General features: G+C 47.6%; 1 protein-coding gene across 2 annotated transcripts in view; it reads left to right on the top strand.

Moving 5' to 3' along the window:
* Positions 1 to 17315, top strand: part of Vps20 (vacuolar protein sorting 20) — a 66546-nt gene that overhangs the window by 35907 nt on the left and 13324 nt on the right. For both annotated transcript variants that reach the window (XM_077635394.1, XM_077635395.1), the window contains exon 5: positions 1555 to 1620. In XM_077635394.1, coding sequence (XP_077491520.1) covers positions 1555 to 1620 — 66 coding nt within the window. The remainder of the gene's footprint in view (positions 1 to 1554; positions 1621 to 17315) is intronic.

The following is a 17315-nucleotide window of genomic DNA, read 5'->3' as shown; positions in this document are numbered from 1 at the left end:
TCGGGGGAAAGTCTACACAGGGGACTGCAGGGCAGATCCCCACAACCACCAGCTTTATTTGTGGCAGTCAGCAGGATTGTTCTCATTCACCATGATCTACAGTTATGCTCTGGTCTGGCTGCTCCCCCCCTTCATTTTGAATGGACACTCAACTCATCTGCCCCAAGCTGCATGTGTGAAGGGATTAGCAAGCAGCTCTTCAGAGTACTTGGAAAGCAGTGTATGCATCTAACAACGATTCATTTTCAGCTTTGAAAATTGGCCTCTGAATAAAGGTGAAGAAGTGGTTTATCAAGAAGTACGCTGAACGTCCCTACATCAACGATACGAAAAGCTTCCCGTAAAGACTTCGACATGAAAAGCTTCCCGTAAAGACTTCGACAAGTCAAAAATGGTGTTTGAAAATGCAGAGCTGAACACAATGCTGAACGACACTGTGAAAAACAAATTTCTTTAGAATAGGGATGCATACAAACTTCATGTGAAACCACCAAGGTGTCAGTGGGTACTCTGCCAGACACATACACCTGCATTGTGGAAGGCACCGAACCAGTCTTGAAACCTCGATCTCTCCCGGCCCCTGTGTCAGATTGTGTGTCGATGCGCTTGCGACTGGCTGCATCATGATGTGGATTAATTCTCATTCGAAGAGTTACCTGTTGGAATGCGTGGATAAGCAGCAGCCTCAGTTTCTTCTGCTTTTGAAGGACGGGAGCATGTGAAAAGTGCATTTGCAAGCCATGCAAACAGCAAAGTGGCAACTTGGAAGTGCTGTCAGGGTCTGCAGAGTCCACATTTTTCCATGCCTACTATTCTTGGAGGGTAACAAGAAAAGTTCAGCTTAAATTGAGAACAAAGCAGCAAGCTATGGAAAAGAAAATGATAGGTGTTACGTTAAGAGACCAGAAGCGGGCAGGGTGGGTCAGGGGACAAACACGGGTTAATGACATCGTAGTTGAAATCAAGAGAAAGAGATATGCTTCGGCAGGGCCTGTAATGCAAATGCAAGATAACAAATGGTCCTTAAAAAGGGTCTCTGAAAAGGGTGTTTGAGGTTGTCTATAAAATGCTTGCATTATGTAGAGTACAGGCCAACGAGCATTCGTGCTGCATACGAGACATCTATAGGGAGCCTGTAATTTACAATACAATTTTTAAAACTCCCACTTCACCGCCTAGCAGCAGCCTGTGGTACTGGGCTTAGGTGGGCGCAGGGGGTAAAGGACAGGGTTAGTTAATTGGAGAGACATGGGAGAGGCCTTTGCCTGGCAGTGGGTGTAGTCAGGCTGATGATGATGATGATGATGGCATTGCCTTCCTTGGGCTGAGCCCAACGAAATGCAAAGATGCCTTTTGCGCTGTGCAGTGTCAGTATGGCCCAGAACAGCTTCAGGATGTTAAACCCAGCATATTGCATCCGCATATTCAAGGGCTGCTTCAGAGGTAAAGAAAGTGTGTGTGTGCTGCGGCAAGGTGAAGCACTGGCAGCAAGCAAGTGCAGGCATAGTACAAGTGTCTTCACTGTGGTGCTGTTGCTATCACCAACTGATGCAGGTGCTGTGCGTGGAGGAGATTGAGAAGATCATGGACGAGACGCACGAGGGCATCGAGAAGCAGAAGGTAATGGATGCCTTTCATCTTCCCCTCCTTTCCTACTATCAGCAACAGCCATGCGAGTTAATAATCCAGGCAAGGCAGTTTGTGATGTCCCAAGCACCATGCAGAATGCACTGCATTCGGACACCTTTTTTTGTCAGTCTTGTAGTTAGCCAAGATATCAGTTATTTTGGCTGAGCTCATTGTTTGCTTTTTTCTTTTCACAGTTCAGTACATAGTTTACTGTCGCGAGATGCAGCAGGCTGTCGTATTCCAAAACATGCTTTATGCTTTCCATGTTCACCTTGTGGGGATGTAATGAGGGAGAAACTGCGTTTTCCCCACTTAATTGTGGCTGACACAGTTCAAAACTGCCAACTTGACCCCGTGATCGCGAGCGCTGCGGAGTGCACGCTGACCACGGCGGGCCTTGTTCTAATGGGGGGAACAAAGGCACGACACTCTGGCTGACACAAAAAAATCATTTTTTGCTACAACAGCAATAATCCCAGCTAGCAACAAAATACGCTTAGGAGTTGAAGTCGTCTGACTCACAAGCAAGGTTATAAGCGAACATTCGTCCACGCTAGGTCGGACGGGACGCGATAGAGGGGAGATGTCCCCATTAGGCCTCACCTCGCTGGCGGAGAGCGGAGCACCGTGCTGACACATCTGCACGCGACGAGTTCCTTAGCCGAAGAGAGAGCTGTTTCCTGCGTGTGTGCGCAGAAATTGCGCCGTCCGTGGCGCTGCGATGCCAGCACCCTCCCTGTTAGTTCCAAAGCACTGGTTGTGTTTGAGGGTGCCATTTAAAACAAAAAATTACTGATGATTTAGCATGGTTGCGCCAAGTGTGAATTAGGTGTGCCAGCACTTTGGTTTTTGCGTTTGTTCCGGTTTTAGGTCGAGGCTCGGTTTTGAAGGTCAGGCAGGCCTCGGACAAAGATTGACGAGATCGTAGAGCGAGGGCCTTCATGCTATCACGCTAAAACTGGAGGGAAGCTCCTTACCTTAAGATGACCTTTTTTTTATAGGTTTCTGTAGCTTATTTTCTGTAAAAACTATTGCATTTAAAATTCAATGCAGTAGGCAAAAAAAAATGCTCAACAAATTTGTGTTTAGGCATATAAGATCGAATAATGGATTGCATTTTGCAACTGAAAACTTGATTTGCCAAAAATACAATTTTAAGAAAAAATTGAACAGAACTTGTTAAAACATGCTTGTATCTAAAAAGAAAACAATGTTAGGATTTTTCTGAAATATGCAAAATATTTGGTATTCTATTCTGTGAAAAAATCGAAATTTTATCTTTTGTATCTTGCTACGAAACAATACTCTTTCATTGGGCACTGGAACACTGAGTGCCCGTAAGCAACGCACTAGGCTCTGAAATCGAGCGGCAAAGTCATCGTTGTGGGCATCGAGCACAGGGCCGCATCTCCACGTCATCGCAGGGCGTTAAAAAAATACCACCACGTGGGAACAAGGAAGACTACACTGGAAATGAAACTTAGGTTCTACTGCAAGCCAGATGTGCAGAGTGCCTGTAAGGTTCTGAAATATGTGTGCAAAGTCGTCGTCAACGGACTAATAATGCTCAGTGGGCACGGCAAGGGAAGAGTTAACAGCATGATTTGGTAGTGTTAATGCCAATATATGTGGAATTGGTTGTTCTCAACTTTGCATTCTTATATCACTGGGAGGCCTCATAGCGATGAGCCACTGCACTGCGATGGCTGGTGCTGCCACCGGTGTGGCCTAATTGTGAGACTCTTACCAAGCAACCTCATCTCACAACCAATCATTAATTGAACTGCCACCTGCCATGGCGGGTAGTTTGCTCCCAATTTCATAGGCAGGTTGTGATGGCATAATAAGGTCACATGACCTAGGTGGCACCCAGCTTTTCAAAGTTGCAAAGGGACCTTACAGACGATGGCTAAGTGGCTGAGTAGTAGTGCTAGTGCAACAAAACCTAAACCTAAGTGTTCGTCCTGTAGCCTTTCTTGTGTCCCACCCTTTGCACTGTTTCTCAAGATGAACTAAGAATTTAATTCAGTTTACTCTGATGAGGTTCAGTAATCTTGGAAAATAGTGCTATTGCAGGTTACTAACCTTGGTGGGCTTTTTGCATATTTTTTGATGTTAAGAAGGCTATCAGGTATGCACATGGCAGCAGCGCCTGCATGAAGTTTATTTCGTGATGTAGATGCGGTCACTGTGTACTGCCACACGTGATGCAACGTGACGAGGAAACTAAGGTATAAGGAGGAATAGGAAGGAAATGAAAGTGGAGGGAGTTGACAGGCAGGTTTGTGCATACAAGTGGTGGTAGGAGGCATTGCCCCACAGGTGGAAGTCTAGCCTCATGGACAACCTGGGCACAGTCCAGTAGTGAGGTTTAGATACAGCAGTGGCAAAGTGTAACTCAGAGTGCACCCTTCAATGGAAGTAGGACTGTGGTGTTGAACAGGGACACTAGTGTTTCTCAATGTTCCCCTCTACCTTCCACCACTCTGGTATGCTGCGGGTTGTGGAAATATGGGGGACAGCCTTCCACCACGCACTCCCACTGTGTGGATGCAGTGCTTCCGCTCGCTAACCGTTTGCATGCGGCAAGGTTTGCATGTGGCAACAATGGCAGCTGGCATTTTTTCATGCACGTCGCATTCTTTGGATAAAGCCATCCCCGAGCATTTGCTGGGGAAGGTGTGAGAGAGCGCGTGTTTGCTGCGCTCACTTCGCTGTCTGGAATCAGAAGTCCAGTGGCAAGGCAGTACGGATTCCCGTATGCCTGCTGCAAAACGTGATGAGAGCGTGCGGCTGCTACCGCTCGAGACGCTGGCCGGATCCCGAAAAGACTGTCGCCAGCTCCTCGGAGTTCCGCATAACCTTCGAGGTGGCGCTCCCATCGCTGGTTCTGCTTCCCCATGATCTGGCAGACCTCCCTCTTCACCCAGCTGGTGCTGACCTGGCGCACGATGATGAAGCTCGTCTGCCGCGTCGAAATGGAGGGGGGAACAGGTTTTTTACAGGGAGGTGTGCTTCTTGCCTCCTCCACAGCCAAAGCATGAGTTACTTTCAGCTTGGGGGAGCTGCAGTGGCTTCCAAAGAGGTGTACTTCCGCCACTTCCTGGATGCCTCACTTACTGCTGCTAACAGTGACTGGCTGTGTGGGGCAGGTGGCTTCTTGCCTCGTCGGCCTCCCTTGGTTTAGTGAAGTAAGCCGGATTTAGTGAAGAAAGAAAGGCAAAAAAGTTAAGCAAAAGTAGGCACAAGGAGTGAGTTAAAAAGTTTTCTTTTCTTCTCAGAATTGCGCATTGCGGGTGCACCTAATCAGAGGGTAACAAACGTCAAACAAAAGACAGTAGCCAAACACTTGGAACAAAGAATGAAATCTTTGGATAGAGATGTGGGAGAGGCCTTTGTCCTTCAGTGGGCATAGTCAGACTGATGATGATACAGTAAAATAGCGTTAATTCCAACTCCGCTGCATGGTTAGTTGATGCAGTTTGAATTGGCCCAAAGTGCCAACTGACAAACTGTGATTGGTTTGTAATTTTATTTTATTTTTTTATTCAGTATACACCTAAAGGCCCTCCTTTGAGGCTATTACATAGAGGGGGGATGTCAGTGTATTGGAGAAGATAATTGGGGGAGATAAATATGTTTTCCCTGTTTAACCGCGGGTGACACAATTAAAAACTGCCCTACCCCACCCTGTTATGCGTACTCTACTGAGCGCACGCTGATCACGGCGGGCCTTGCTGTGAGAAAAACAAAGGAACGACACCCTGGCTGACATAAACAGGCATTTATTGCTATAACAATAACACCAGCTGGCAGCAAAATGCGCTAAGGAATAGAGGTCGTCCGACTCATCAGCAAAGTTACGAGCGAATGTTCGCCTACGCTAGGGCAGGGGAGGTACTCCACGACCGGATGGAACGAGATGCAGGAGAATGTTCTCCCCCACAGCCCCGCCCTGCTAGCTAAGAGCAGAGCATCATGCCGAAACGTCAGCGCCCGCCAAGTCCCCCAGGCAAAGAGAGAGTCGTATCCCGCGCATGTGCAGCAGTCATGTCGTTTGTGACGCTCGTGGCACTTTGACACCGGCGCCCTCACTTGTTAGTTAAGGTAACTAACTAGAGAGGATGCATCACGGGAAAGCAAACCAAAGGGGACGAGTCCCCACATCGGAAAGCAGTCTGGTAGTGTATTTTATTGTTTTAAGATATTCAATCATAACCTTCTGCTTTTTTTCCCAGAACGCATAGCCAGCGCCTTCTGTTCTAAAGCCCGAACTATTCGGAAGGCCTTTTCTTCGCTTTCAAAACTGAAGACGACGCGGGCGGTGTTCAATGCGTCCGATCTCGTGCAGTGCTGAAAAATCAACCAGCATACGACCTACTCTCGACTGCCGCTTTTTGACCAAAACAATAGTGCAACCTTTGTGACTTGCAAATTCACACTTTGTGAGTCATGGAGTTTGCGCAACTGTTTAGGTTGAGAATTGAAAGTCACCAGCATTGCCACACTTACGTTGCCCTATATTTCAGCCTTCTGACCCTGAGTCGTAAACTGCCAAACCTATGAGGGGGCTCATTGGTGATATAGTTAAACCTCGGTTTATTAACATAGTAGGTAAAATCGGCAGTTTATTTTGTGAAGCTGAAATTTCGCTATATCAAAAGTTCATCTCCTATCATGCTAACAATCCGCGAAAACCCGCTACAGATAAGTCGCAGCAAAAACTTATTTTCGAATAAAATGGACATTTTGCCCTTCTTTGCCACCATTACATGCATCCTGCTTATGATGTGAGCTCGCGAGCCACCTTGACAAGTATCTCGCGGGTGACTGGGACAATGCACTTGTCATGAGTTTTGGTTTCGCTGTTGTCATCATCATCTTGTAAGTACCCCGAGCACACCGCCGACATGATGACGCGATCCGCTGCTACCACCGTTGTGACTTCGTGGCCGGCAGCCTCATGGCAGACCCCACCATGTGCCCATCCCCTTACACTTCTTTCTTTCGCCATGTCGGCCAGAGCAAGAAGGGTGTCCTCCAATCACCAAACAATCAGATGACTTTAGGCCCACCCCGTTCCTCGTGTTTTTTGCCGAAGCACAAGTGTGTCTATTTGTGCGCACATGCATCGTCTGAGTGAGAAGCAAGGTTGTCAGGCGTGAAGCGCATGACGGGCTTCATAGCTGACATGTATGCCAACAGCATTGACCTTTCCAGTTCTCGTACCAAGTTTTGGTTGTCTGTAAACGCTATAAACATGACGTGTTGTCTTTGAGCACAGGCAGTGTATCGGATTCGGCACCAGTTTTGGGCGAGATAGTGAATGGGTCATTGATCAAACACGGAAGAGTGGAAATCTGGGCCAGTTGGCACATGATAAAGAGGAGAACCAGTCAAAAAAGGACAAGGACAAGAAGAGAGGTGTACATCACGACTACCGGACTAGCAACTGTGCTTTAATGAAAACAGCAACCCCCCAGTAAGGCTAGTATAGCCATGCGTGGCACAACTACCGCCACATTCCAGAAATAACAAAGAGAAGATAAGTAGTGTGTCTGTCGCCAGTGATCTAAGAAAGCAAATTCTTTTTGCAGAAAGTGTCCTGAAGTCGTACTGATACAACTATTGCTATGCATACTGACGAAGTATGCTTCTAGAATTTCGAGCTCTTCTTTGCCCCTACCTCTGCCAAGAATGCTAAGATCACTGAACAGAGGGCAGCAACCATACTCCCTGCAATGACTAGGCAAAATCATCAACAAAACCCAAGGACTTGTGGTGTTCATGCAGCCGATCATTGATGCTTTTTAGAAGAACTTTTTGTTGGGCTAGATGGTTCATGTTGTAACCAAAGAACTGTAGCGCAACCAAGACTAACACAAGAAAGGGGCACTCAGGACTAGCGCTAAAGTTCATCTAACTTTATTCACTGGCAGCGCAGCAAATATGAGGAAACAAACCAGAGCACGTGCAGATACCAGTTCATACACACCACTATAAACAGAACCGTTCAAGATATGCCATCTCCGATTTGTATACATTCACAGACGTATCGCTAACACAATAAACACCTCTCTTCTTTATACGAAATGCCTCCAGTAGTTCCCTTGCCCTAGTATCTTTGCTCTTACATAAAATGTTTATCTCATGAAACCGTGGTTGACACTTCTTGCAGGACTGGCATCTAGCCTGCGGCAAATGTTCTGCCGCTCGAGGGCACTCAAGACAACCAGCGCAGTGCCGAGGAAGATGTGCACCACTTAGGTCTTTCAGTGACCACGCGTGCTCACCTGCCCTTTCATTGATGCACCGCCCTGTTTGGCCCACATAGACCTTCCCGCATGACAGCGGTATCTGGTAAACCACCCCAATGCAGCAATTCATTAACTTCTTTGCATGTCTGACGTGGAAACCACTCTTGTCTTTGCACTCGCAATGCGCGCGCAGAGCTTTGCCAGCTTGCATGGGGCCGAGAAGGCAACTGGCACGCCATGTTTGTTGGCCACTTTTTTCAAGTGGGGGGCTACCTTGTGCACATACGGCACTACCTTCGGTTTGACAGCCGTTTCTCTGCTGACACATGGCTGCTGCAACTTGATCGTTTTTATCTTCTGTAAGGGGGCTTCAGCAACCGCTGTGATGACTGTGCCTGGGAACCCTGCCGACATTAATCTGTCTACCTGCTTGTCATAGCTCCCTTGCATTGTATGACAGCACGATTTCATGAGAGCCGATTCAAGGCAAAGCTTGGCAATTGCGCATTTCACAGTTTTCGACTGAGCCGAAGCATACGGTAGTAGCTCCTTCTGTGCTCGCAGTGCATATTGCCAACATGCAAGACACTCACCCACAGTGATGTTTATGTATAAAAACTGTAGAGAATCCCGCACAGGCAGTTCATGCGTGAACCTCAGTCCCCCTCCCATTTCTTTATAGGTTGTTGACGAAGAAGAAGGAGCGCCGACCAAAGAAAACAAAAACAGACGTTTCGGCTCCCGTACGGGAGCCTTGTTCACATTGAAATGAAGCAAGCAGCTCAGTGGCATTACATATGCTTGAAAAGAGGGCGCAGGGAGCGTGCGTAGATTGGGTTAAGATTTCCATCGTTGCGGTTGAGGGTGTGACTAGTAGTTTGGATGATTAATGATTCCAAGTGCAGGCAAGGGTATAGCTTCTTTTCCGTTGAAAGCACGTGTGCCCGACCCCAGTCGATGTCATATCCTGTAGATACTGCGTGCTCGGCGATAGCATGGAAAGCCTCCTGGAAGATGAAAGCACCTACTCCCGTCTTGACAAGGACCCAACCTCGAAAGTTCAGCGCGACTTGCAGAAACTTCTTTCAGACGTCTTTCGTTTCGTTCCCCCGACCTACAAGCCACTCTACTTCACTCTGCTGTGCACCAATGGCTCAGCCCTTGCTCTCTACGGTCTACCGAAGGTGCACAAACCTAGTATGCCCATGCGCCCCATCGTAGACTACAGTCGGTCCCCTCTTCACAGTCTATCCAGCTACCTCCATCGTATCCTCTCCCCTCTTGTCGGCCTTGGCTCAACGCATGTTCGCAACTTGACTTATTTCATCAAGAAGGTAAGCGACATAGCACCGGACGATGACGAGCTCATGGTCTCGTTTGACGTCAAGTCGCTTTTCACATGCGTTCCTGTCGACCTGGCCGTACAAGTCTGCTCTGCTGCTCTCGAAGCTGACAAGTCTCTACCTAAACGAACCCCCATTGAAGTTCTTGATCTCCGTAGATTCCTGCAGTTCTGCCTGGATAATACTTATTTCGTCTTCCAAGGACGCTTTTACCGTCAACTTCAGGGCACACCAATGGGTGCCTCTATATCAGTGACCGTCGCTAACCTCTGTATGGAATCCGTCGAGCGCCGTGCCCTTGAAACGTTTGCATCACCTCCTAGAATTTTCCTGAGATATGTTGACGACTGCTTTTGCCTGATTCGTAATTCTGACTTAGCCGCCTTCTCGCACCATTTGAATTCTATAGAACGAGCAATAGACTTCACTACCGAAGAAGAAGCGAATGGTGCGTTGCCCTTTCTGGATGTATTGATAAGGCGGGACAGCAATAAGCTCAGTTTCAGCGTTTATAGAAAACCGACCCACACCGGAAGATACCTTAACTTTAATTCGGTTCACCCTGCTACACAGAAGAAATCAGTCGCTATGTCCTTGTTCAAACGATCGCAACGCATCTGCAGCTCCCTTGAAGACCAGACCATTGATTTTCAGACTGTACGACAAGAACTTTCAAGCAACAACTACCCGACCTCATTTGTGCAATCTGTGGAAAAACAGTTATGTCGCCCAGCAAGTGATACTCCTCTGTCACCCTTGAAACGTGCTGCCGTGCCGTATGCTCCCAGTCTAAGCGAGGCTTTAGCACGCATCATGCGCACCTTTGGTGTTCATATCGCCCACGTTCCGACAAGAAAACTGCGCCATGCGTTGGTAAATGTCAAAGACCCCCTTCCCAAAGAAAAATATCCAGGCGTAGTGTACAAGGTTCCTTGTTCCGACTGTGACTACGCATACATTGACGAAACCGGAAATTTCGAGAGGCGGCTAAAAGAACATAGTAACGATGTACGTAACAAAAAAGTGGATTCAAATGCTATCGCCGAGCACGCAGTATCTACAGGCCATGACATCGACTGGGGTCGGGCACACGTGCTTTCAACCGAAAAGAAGCTATACCCTCGCCTGCACTTGGAATCATTAATCATCCAAACTACTAGTCACACCCTCAACCGCAACGATGGAAATCTTAGCCCAATCTACGCACGCTCCCTGCGCCCTCTTTTTAAGCATATGTAATGCCACTGAGCTGCTTGCTTCATTTCAATGTGAACAAGGCTCCCGTACGGGAGCCGAAACATCTGTTTTTGTTTTTGTTTTCTTTGGTTGGCGCTCCTTCTTCTTCGTCAACATGTTTGTCCCCGACCAGACGAGTTTTCGTCGAACCCTCGACTTCTTCTTTAAAGATATTTAACACAGTGCTCACAGCATCTGTGTACGTCAACTCATTCTGTTTTTTAAAAACTACCAGGAAATCGTCAACATACCTAAAAACTTACAGAACCCCCTTCCCCGTTAAACTTAGTTCAAAGGCGCGGTCAATATATGTTGTTTGCAGCTGTAAGAGTTGCTACAGAACAGAGTGGTGCTGTTCATTTTCAGAACACCTCAGGGGTTTCAATAGATAATTTTATGAGGATACTTGAATTTTTCCTCAGTGTGACATTTGTCTCTTACGGCAACAAATTTTATCGCCTAAGACAAGGGATATGCATTGGATCCTGCGTAGCGCCTGGACTTAATAACATTTTTCTAACATGTATTGACCGCGTTCTTGGACAAAGTTTAACGGGGAAGGGGGTTCTGAAAGTTTTTAGGTATGTTGACGATTTCCTGGTAGTTTTTAAAAAAACAGAATGAGTTGACATACACAGATGCTGTGAGCTGTGTTAAATGCCTTTAAAGAAATGGAAGGGAGACTGAGGTTCACGCATGAACTGCCTGTGCGGGATTCTCTACAGTTTTTAGACATAAACATCACTGTGGGTGAGTGCCTTGCATGTTGGCAATATGCACCGCGAGCACAGAAGGAGCTACTACCGTATGCTTCGGCTCACTCGAAAACTGTGAAATGCGCCATTGCCAAGCTTTGCCTTGAATCGGCTCTCATGAAACCGAGCTGTCATACTATGCAAGGGAGCTATGACAAGCAGGTAGACAGATTACTGTCGGCAGTGTTCCCAGGCACAGTCATCACAGCGGTTGCTGAAGCCCTCTTACAGAAGATGAAAACCATCAAGTTGCAGCAGCCATGTGTCAGCAGAGAAACGGCCGTCAAACCGAAGGTAGTGCCGTATGTGCACAAGGTAGCCCCCCACTTGAAAAAAGTGGCCAACAAACATGGCGTGCCAGTTGCTTTCTCAGCCCTTGCAAGCTGGCACAGCTCTGTGCGTGCATTGCGAGCAAAGACAAGAGTGGTTGCCGCGTCAGACATGCAAAGAAGTTCACGAATTGCTGCACCAGTGTGGTTTACCAGATACTGCTGTCATGCGGGAAGGTCTATGTGGGCCAAACAGGGCGGTGCATCAATGAAAGGGCAGGTGAGCACGCGCGCTCACTGAAAGACCTAAGTGGTGCACATCTTCCTCAGCACAGCGCTGAGTGTCTTGAGTGCCCTCGAGCGGCAGAACATTTGCCGCAGGCTAGATGGCAGTCCTGCAAAAAGTGCCAACCACGGTTTCATGATAAAGATTTTAGGTAAGAGTAAAGATACTAGGGCAAGGGAACTACTGGAGGCATTTCATATAAGGAAGAGAGGTGTTTATTGTGTTAACAATACGTCTGTGAATCTATACAAATCGGAGATGCTATATTTTGAACGGTTCTGTTGATAGTGGTGTGTCTGAACTGGTATCTGCGTGTGCTCTGGTTTTTTTCCTTATATTTGCTGTGCTGCCATTGAATAAAGTTAGATGAAGTTTAGCGCTAGTCCTGTGTGCCCCTTTCTTGTGTTCGTCTTGGTTGCGCTACAGTTCTTTGGTTACAAGATTCTTGATACACTGGCCTGTTTTGCCGGTGTTAACTTTTTTGCATATAAACGGCAACTTATAGACTACACACGTGGCGCATGGTGTGAACAGGTTCTCATGCTGCATCAGACAAAAAAGAAAAAGGATTTCTTGACTTGCCTCTTGAGATGTGCAAGCATAAGCCAGAGAGCTTGCAGAGGGCTGGAAACACAACGTCAATGCCCTGCTTTACAGCTACCTTCTTAGTGTTGTGGGCTACCTTGCGAATATACAGCATAACCTGGAATTTCCTTCATTAGATCTTCTCTATTTGGCTGCACTGTCTGCACCAGCTCAAGAGGTGCAGCACTCTTGCACTCAATTTGACAGTGCAGCTAGTGCCCCCTGCACTTCGGCACTCGATTTGACTTGGTGCTGCATGAGTTCTGCACTTCTGCACTAGCCTAGCGGCGAGCTCGCTTCTCGTGCAAGGTGTGCAAGGTGCTTGGTGCGCTCCGTAGCAGACGGCTTCGTGGTCATGCTTGTTTTAGTGAGCGGCGTTGAGATCATGGTTGAGACGGCCGCGTACCCGTGATAGACGTGGCATCTGCGCAGTGTCTTCACCAAACAGCTGATATGACAGTGCGTGTATGTGTGTGTATGCATGCATGCATGTGTGTTCGTGTCTGTATGCGCGTAAGCGACTGGCTGGCATGGCGCACTGCGTATGGGTTCTCATCTTTCTGCTTAGCCTCGCATGTTGCTTTACGCTATTTCTCTTTTGTGTGCAAATATTATTATTACACGCAGCACGATGGAGCGTTTCCATAAGAGGCAGATGGTCAGATGTTTTATAATACGTGAGTGATCGGAACGTTTGTGACTCGTTGCGACATCAGTACCTCCGCTTACGGCAGCGACTGGGCTTGAGGTCGCTGTCAGCCCACACCTTCGCCTGCCAGTTAGTCTCTGACAGTCGCGTCGCCGTCACCGTTTGCCGAAAGTGAATGCGATCGAGTTGAGTTCAAATATAGTCCAAGTTATCAGGCAACTCTTGGCGGTCAACCGCAGTCACTTTTCGATAGAACAGAAACAGCCTGAATCACACGTATGGACTGTAAAAGAGCATATTGAGGGCAAGTCTGAATATCCTCTCGAATTCAAAGTTTGTTGCCCCTTCAAAGTACCCCTTGAATCGGTGACAGTCGACCGGCCTGTGCCGCTTTGCAAAACGCAACGGAAAGGACGGTGTTAAATTCTTCACCACATTTGGAACTAACAAATTTCATAGCCGCTCCACAAGATATGCTACTTCAAGCAAATGCACAGCGTTCAATACAGCTAGCACAATCCTGCGCATATGTTAAAAACACGTGACAAACACCAACACATGGCCGCAGCAAATGAATATTTCTGCATTTTTGCACTCGATTTGGCCGCTGCACCGAGAACACTAGTGTCAGGCTACAATCAAGCCGCAAGAACTGGGGCTGCACTGGCACGGCACTTTTGTGAACTAGTGCAGAAAGTGCAGCCAAACCGAGGAGAACAGTTGCTTGCTGGGAGTTGCTGTAGTCATTAAAGCACAATTGCTAGTGCAGGCGTCATGGCGTACATCTTTCTTCTCGTTCTTGTCCTTTTTTGACGGGTTCTCCTCTTCAGCAAACATGGGCCATCTTAGTTGAAATCACAAGGAAGAAATTGGCTTGGGCAGGGCATGTAATGCGAAGGGAAGATACTCGCTGATCATTAAGGGTAACGGACTGGATTTCAAGAAAGGGCGAGCGTAGCAGCCAAGGCTCATAATTGGGGTAGTTGGTTACTATAATTCGACATAGTGGCTAGCGCACAAGGTAGATGTACACAAAAGGAATTCAGACAGGACAAATGCTAGACTTGCAACTGAATTTTACTTTGGAAAGCACTTATTTATACAAGATTTTATCTTCCATTGTCCTTAACTTGCGCCACTGGTGCCGCCTACAGTTGCAGTCTCTCATCAAAGTGTCATAATGGAACACCTAAAAAAGCCACGTGTTACAAAAAGGCACGTAGTTATTTAAGTGGTAAAGCTGGGATGCAGAAGTGAAGAATCAAGAAAGATGTATATACGATGTAAACCAGAGAGAAAGATATAAAAGGTGAGCGCAAAAAATTAAAACGCAACGGTGATGGTGAAGAAGCTTGCGAAAGGTAAGATAAAGTCTAAAAAGACCTGTGTATAGGCAAGCCAGGGTAAAACAGATAATTCACATGAAATCACTAAAAAATAAAAAATAAAAACAAAAAATTGGTGGTGGTTTAGCTCTGGTTAAACCTGGAGTGACGCGATTGCTACAGCTGGCCGAGTGGAACTTGGTCATGTGACCAACCATGTGACGAACCACGTGATCAGCCACGGCGCCACACTAGCTGCAGCTGCTCCACATCGCATGACCAACCACGTGACGCCGTGGTGGCGCAGCCACAGGATGGCAATGCCGCCACAGTCACCACCACGGTGCCGCCACACAGAAGGCTCGGAATGCTACTGTAATGTAGCTATCGCTGCAAAAACAACTAAGACCACCCCAACCCATGGGACGAATGTGAAAACAGCAGATGTGAGAAGTGTTGTGTACGGCGTCGCACGGCCGCTCCATCTACCATGCCCCCTTCGGGCAGACCGAGGAGGTCATCCACCCCGCTGGCCACCTGCGACTCGTTAACGTCCCCCTCTCTCTTGCTCGCCCCCATCTCCCGCTCCCTCTTCCTTGCTCTTGCAATAAACCAGTCTCTACCCAGCAACCGGTCTGAGAGGTTCCTCACTGGAGGGGCTCCCACGCACCGAACATAACAAGAAGGGCATACAAATATAAGAGAGAACTGGTGACGCAAGTGCACAGGTGCAGGCCAAAAGGGAGGCTATAATATTGCTCTTAAAGGCAGGGGCATTTAAACCTGCCGAAAACCTAACTAAGACTAAGTGGTACAAAAAATCAAGCACCAGCTGACCGGTTGGGAGCAAAAGTAGCGGGAGTTCATAACCTATGGGGGGGCTGCACACTTTTCTAGGAATTTTGTTTATTGGTGAGCACAACAGAGGGCCTGCTCACGCAGGTGTTCCATTATCACATTTTGATGCGACTGCAGCTGTAGGCGGCACCAGCAGCGCAGGTTAAGGAGAATGGAAGATAAAATCTTGTATAAACACGTCCTTTCCGAAGTAAAATTCAGTTGCAAGTCTAGCGTTTGTCCTGTCTGAATTCCTTTTGTTTTAGTCTACCTTGTGCACTAGCCACTATGTCGACTTAAAGCGTAGCAGGGGGCTGCTGAAAGTTAGATGGGGGAGGAGATTAAGAAGTTTGCAGGGATACGTTGGCCGCAGCTGGCACAGAACAGGGTTAATTGGAGAGATATGGGAGAGGCCTTTGTCATGCATTGGGTGTGGTTACGCTGATGATGAGTGAGTGCCGCAGGCTGCCAAGGCTATGTACACGCTCGTGCCAGCGTAGCCCGTTCTACACCAGATGGCACAGAAGACAGTGCGCTCATCACTACGACCTTCGTTGTATTTGCATCTGCTTATGTGCTTTTCAAGACTGAAAACGGCACGAAAAACGGGACAAGAAGAGAGAAGCAACACACACAGCACCCAACTTAAAACTGAGTGTCTTTCATGCGAGAGCGCAATAAATGCAGGAAGTACACATAAAAACTAAAAGAACACCATGATATAAGATTGATAGTATTGCAGGTCAATATCTAAAAAGGCTATCTTTTTTCTCGATAAGCGAAGAGACTGCACGCTCAAGCACTTGTCACCTCTCGTGTGGATGACGAAAGCTTCGTATAGTTCTCGTTTTTGTTGGCTTGCGTATGTGCGCAACACTTTGCTTTTGTTGAACTGGGGAGTGCATTTGCATGTTGTCACATGCTTGGTGAGTGTGATCCCTACGCCTACCCTGACATCATTAGCCTGCTCTCTTAATCTGTCATTTAAGCAGCAGCCAGTCTGGCCAACATAAGTGGCACCGCATGACAGAGGGATTTCATAGATCACCTTGCTTTGGCAGTCAACATATTGCGTCACGTGCTTAGTGCTGCAGGATTCTCGCTTTTTCTCTGCCCCGTTTACTTTCTTGCACAACCTGCGCAATTTGTTGGGTGCCGAAAACACTACACGCACACCGCCTCGTCCCGCAATCTTTTTCAGCCGATGGCTGACGCCATGGACATAAGGGATGGCCGCTGTCTTGACCGAACTTCACTCAGGCTGGTTAGAGCCGGCAGGTCTACACAGTTCATTCAAAAGATGGTGGGCAATGCTGTTGATGATGGCCTTCGGATAACCAGCAGCACTCAGTCTTTGAGCTTGCGCCTCTACACTTACTCAACAAAAGTTCAACAAAAGCAAAGTGTTGCGCACGTATGCAAGCCAACAAAAACGAGAACTATACGAAGCTTTCGTCATCCACACGAGAGGTGACAAGTGCTTGAGCGTGCCGCCTCTTCGCTTATCGAGAAAGAGATAGCCTTTTTAGATATTGAGCTGCAATAGTATCAATCTTATATCATGGTGCTCTTATGTGTACTTCCTGTATTTATTGCACTCTTGCATGAAATACACTCAGTTGTAAGTTCGGTGCTGTGTGTGTTGCTTATCTCTTCTTGTCCCGTTTTTGGCGCCGTTTTCAGTCTTGAATCATGAACCAACTGGCCCAACAATCCTCCCTTATGCGCTTTGTATGTGAAAGCCTGGTGGCACCTGTGTTACGTATGCGCTCCGATGCATGGTTCAGCACGCGCTCCGCTCAACCACTTGCACCCACAATACAATTTTTCTTCAGGTTCGTTTCCAGCCAGCAATGAAATTTTGTTGGTTGAAAGTGCGGCAAACCTGCCGCGGTGGCTCAGTGGTTGTGGCGCTTGGCTGCTGACCCAAAAGACGCGGATTCGAACCCGGCCGTGTCGGTCAAATTTCGATGGAAGCGAAATTCTAGAGGCCCGTGTGCTGTGCGATGTCAGTGCACGTTTAAGAACCCCAGCTGGTCGAAATTTCCGGAGACCTTCACTACGGCGTTCCTCATAGCCTGAGTCGCTTTGGGACGTTAAACCCCCATAAACCACAAACCAAAGTGCGGCAAAATTAACTTGGT

Source organism: Amblyomma americanum, chromosome 8, assembly GCF_052857255.1.
Source record: "Amblyomma americanum isolate KBUSLIRL-KWMA chromosome 8, ASM5285725v1, whole genome shotgun sequence".
Taxonomy (NCBI): domain Eukaryota; kingdom Metazoa; phylum Arthropoda; class Arachnida; order Ixodida; family Ixodidae; genus Amblyomma; species Amblyomma americanum.
Note: the sequence above shows the minus strand (reverse complement) of the source record. Positions and strands in the feature narration are given on the sequence as shown.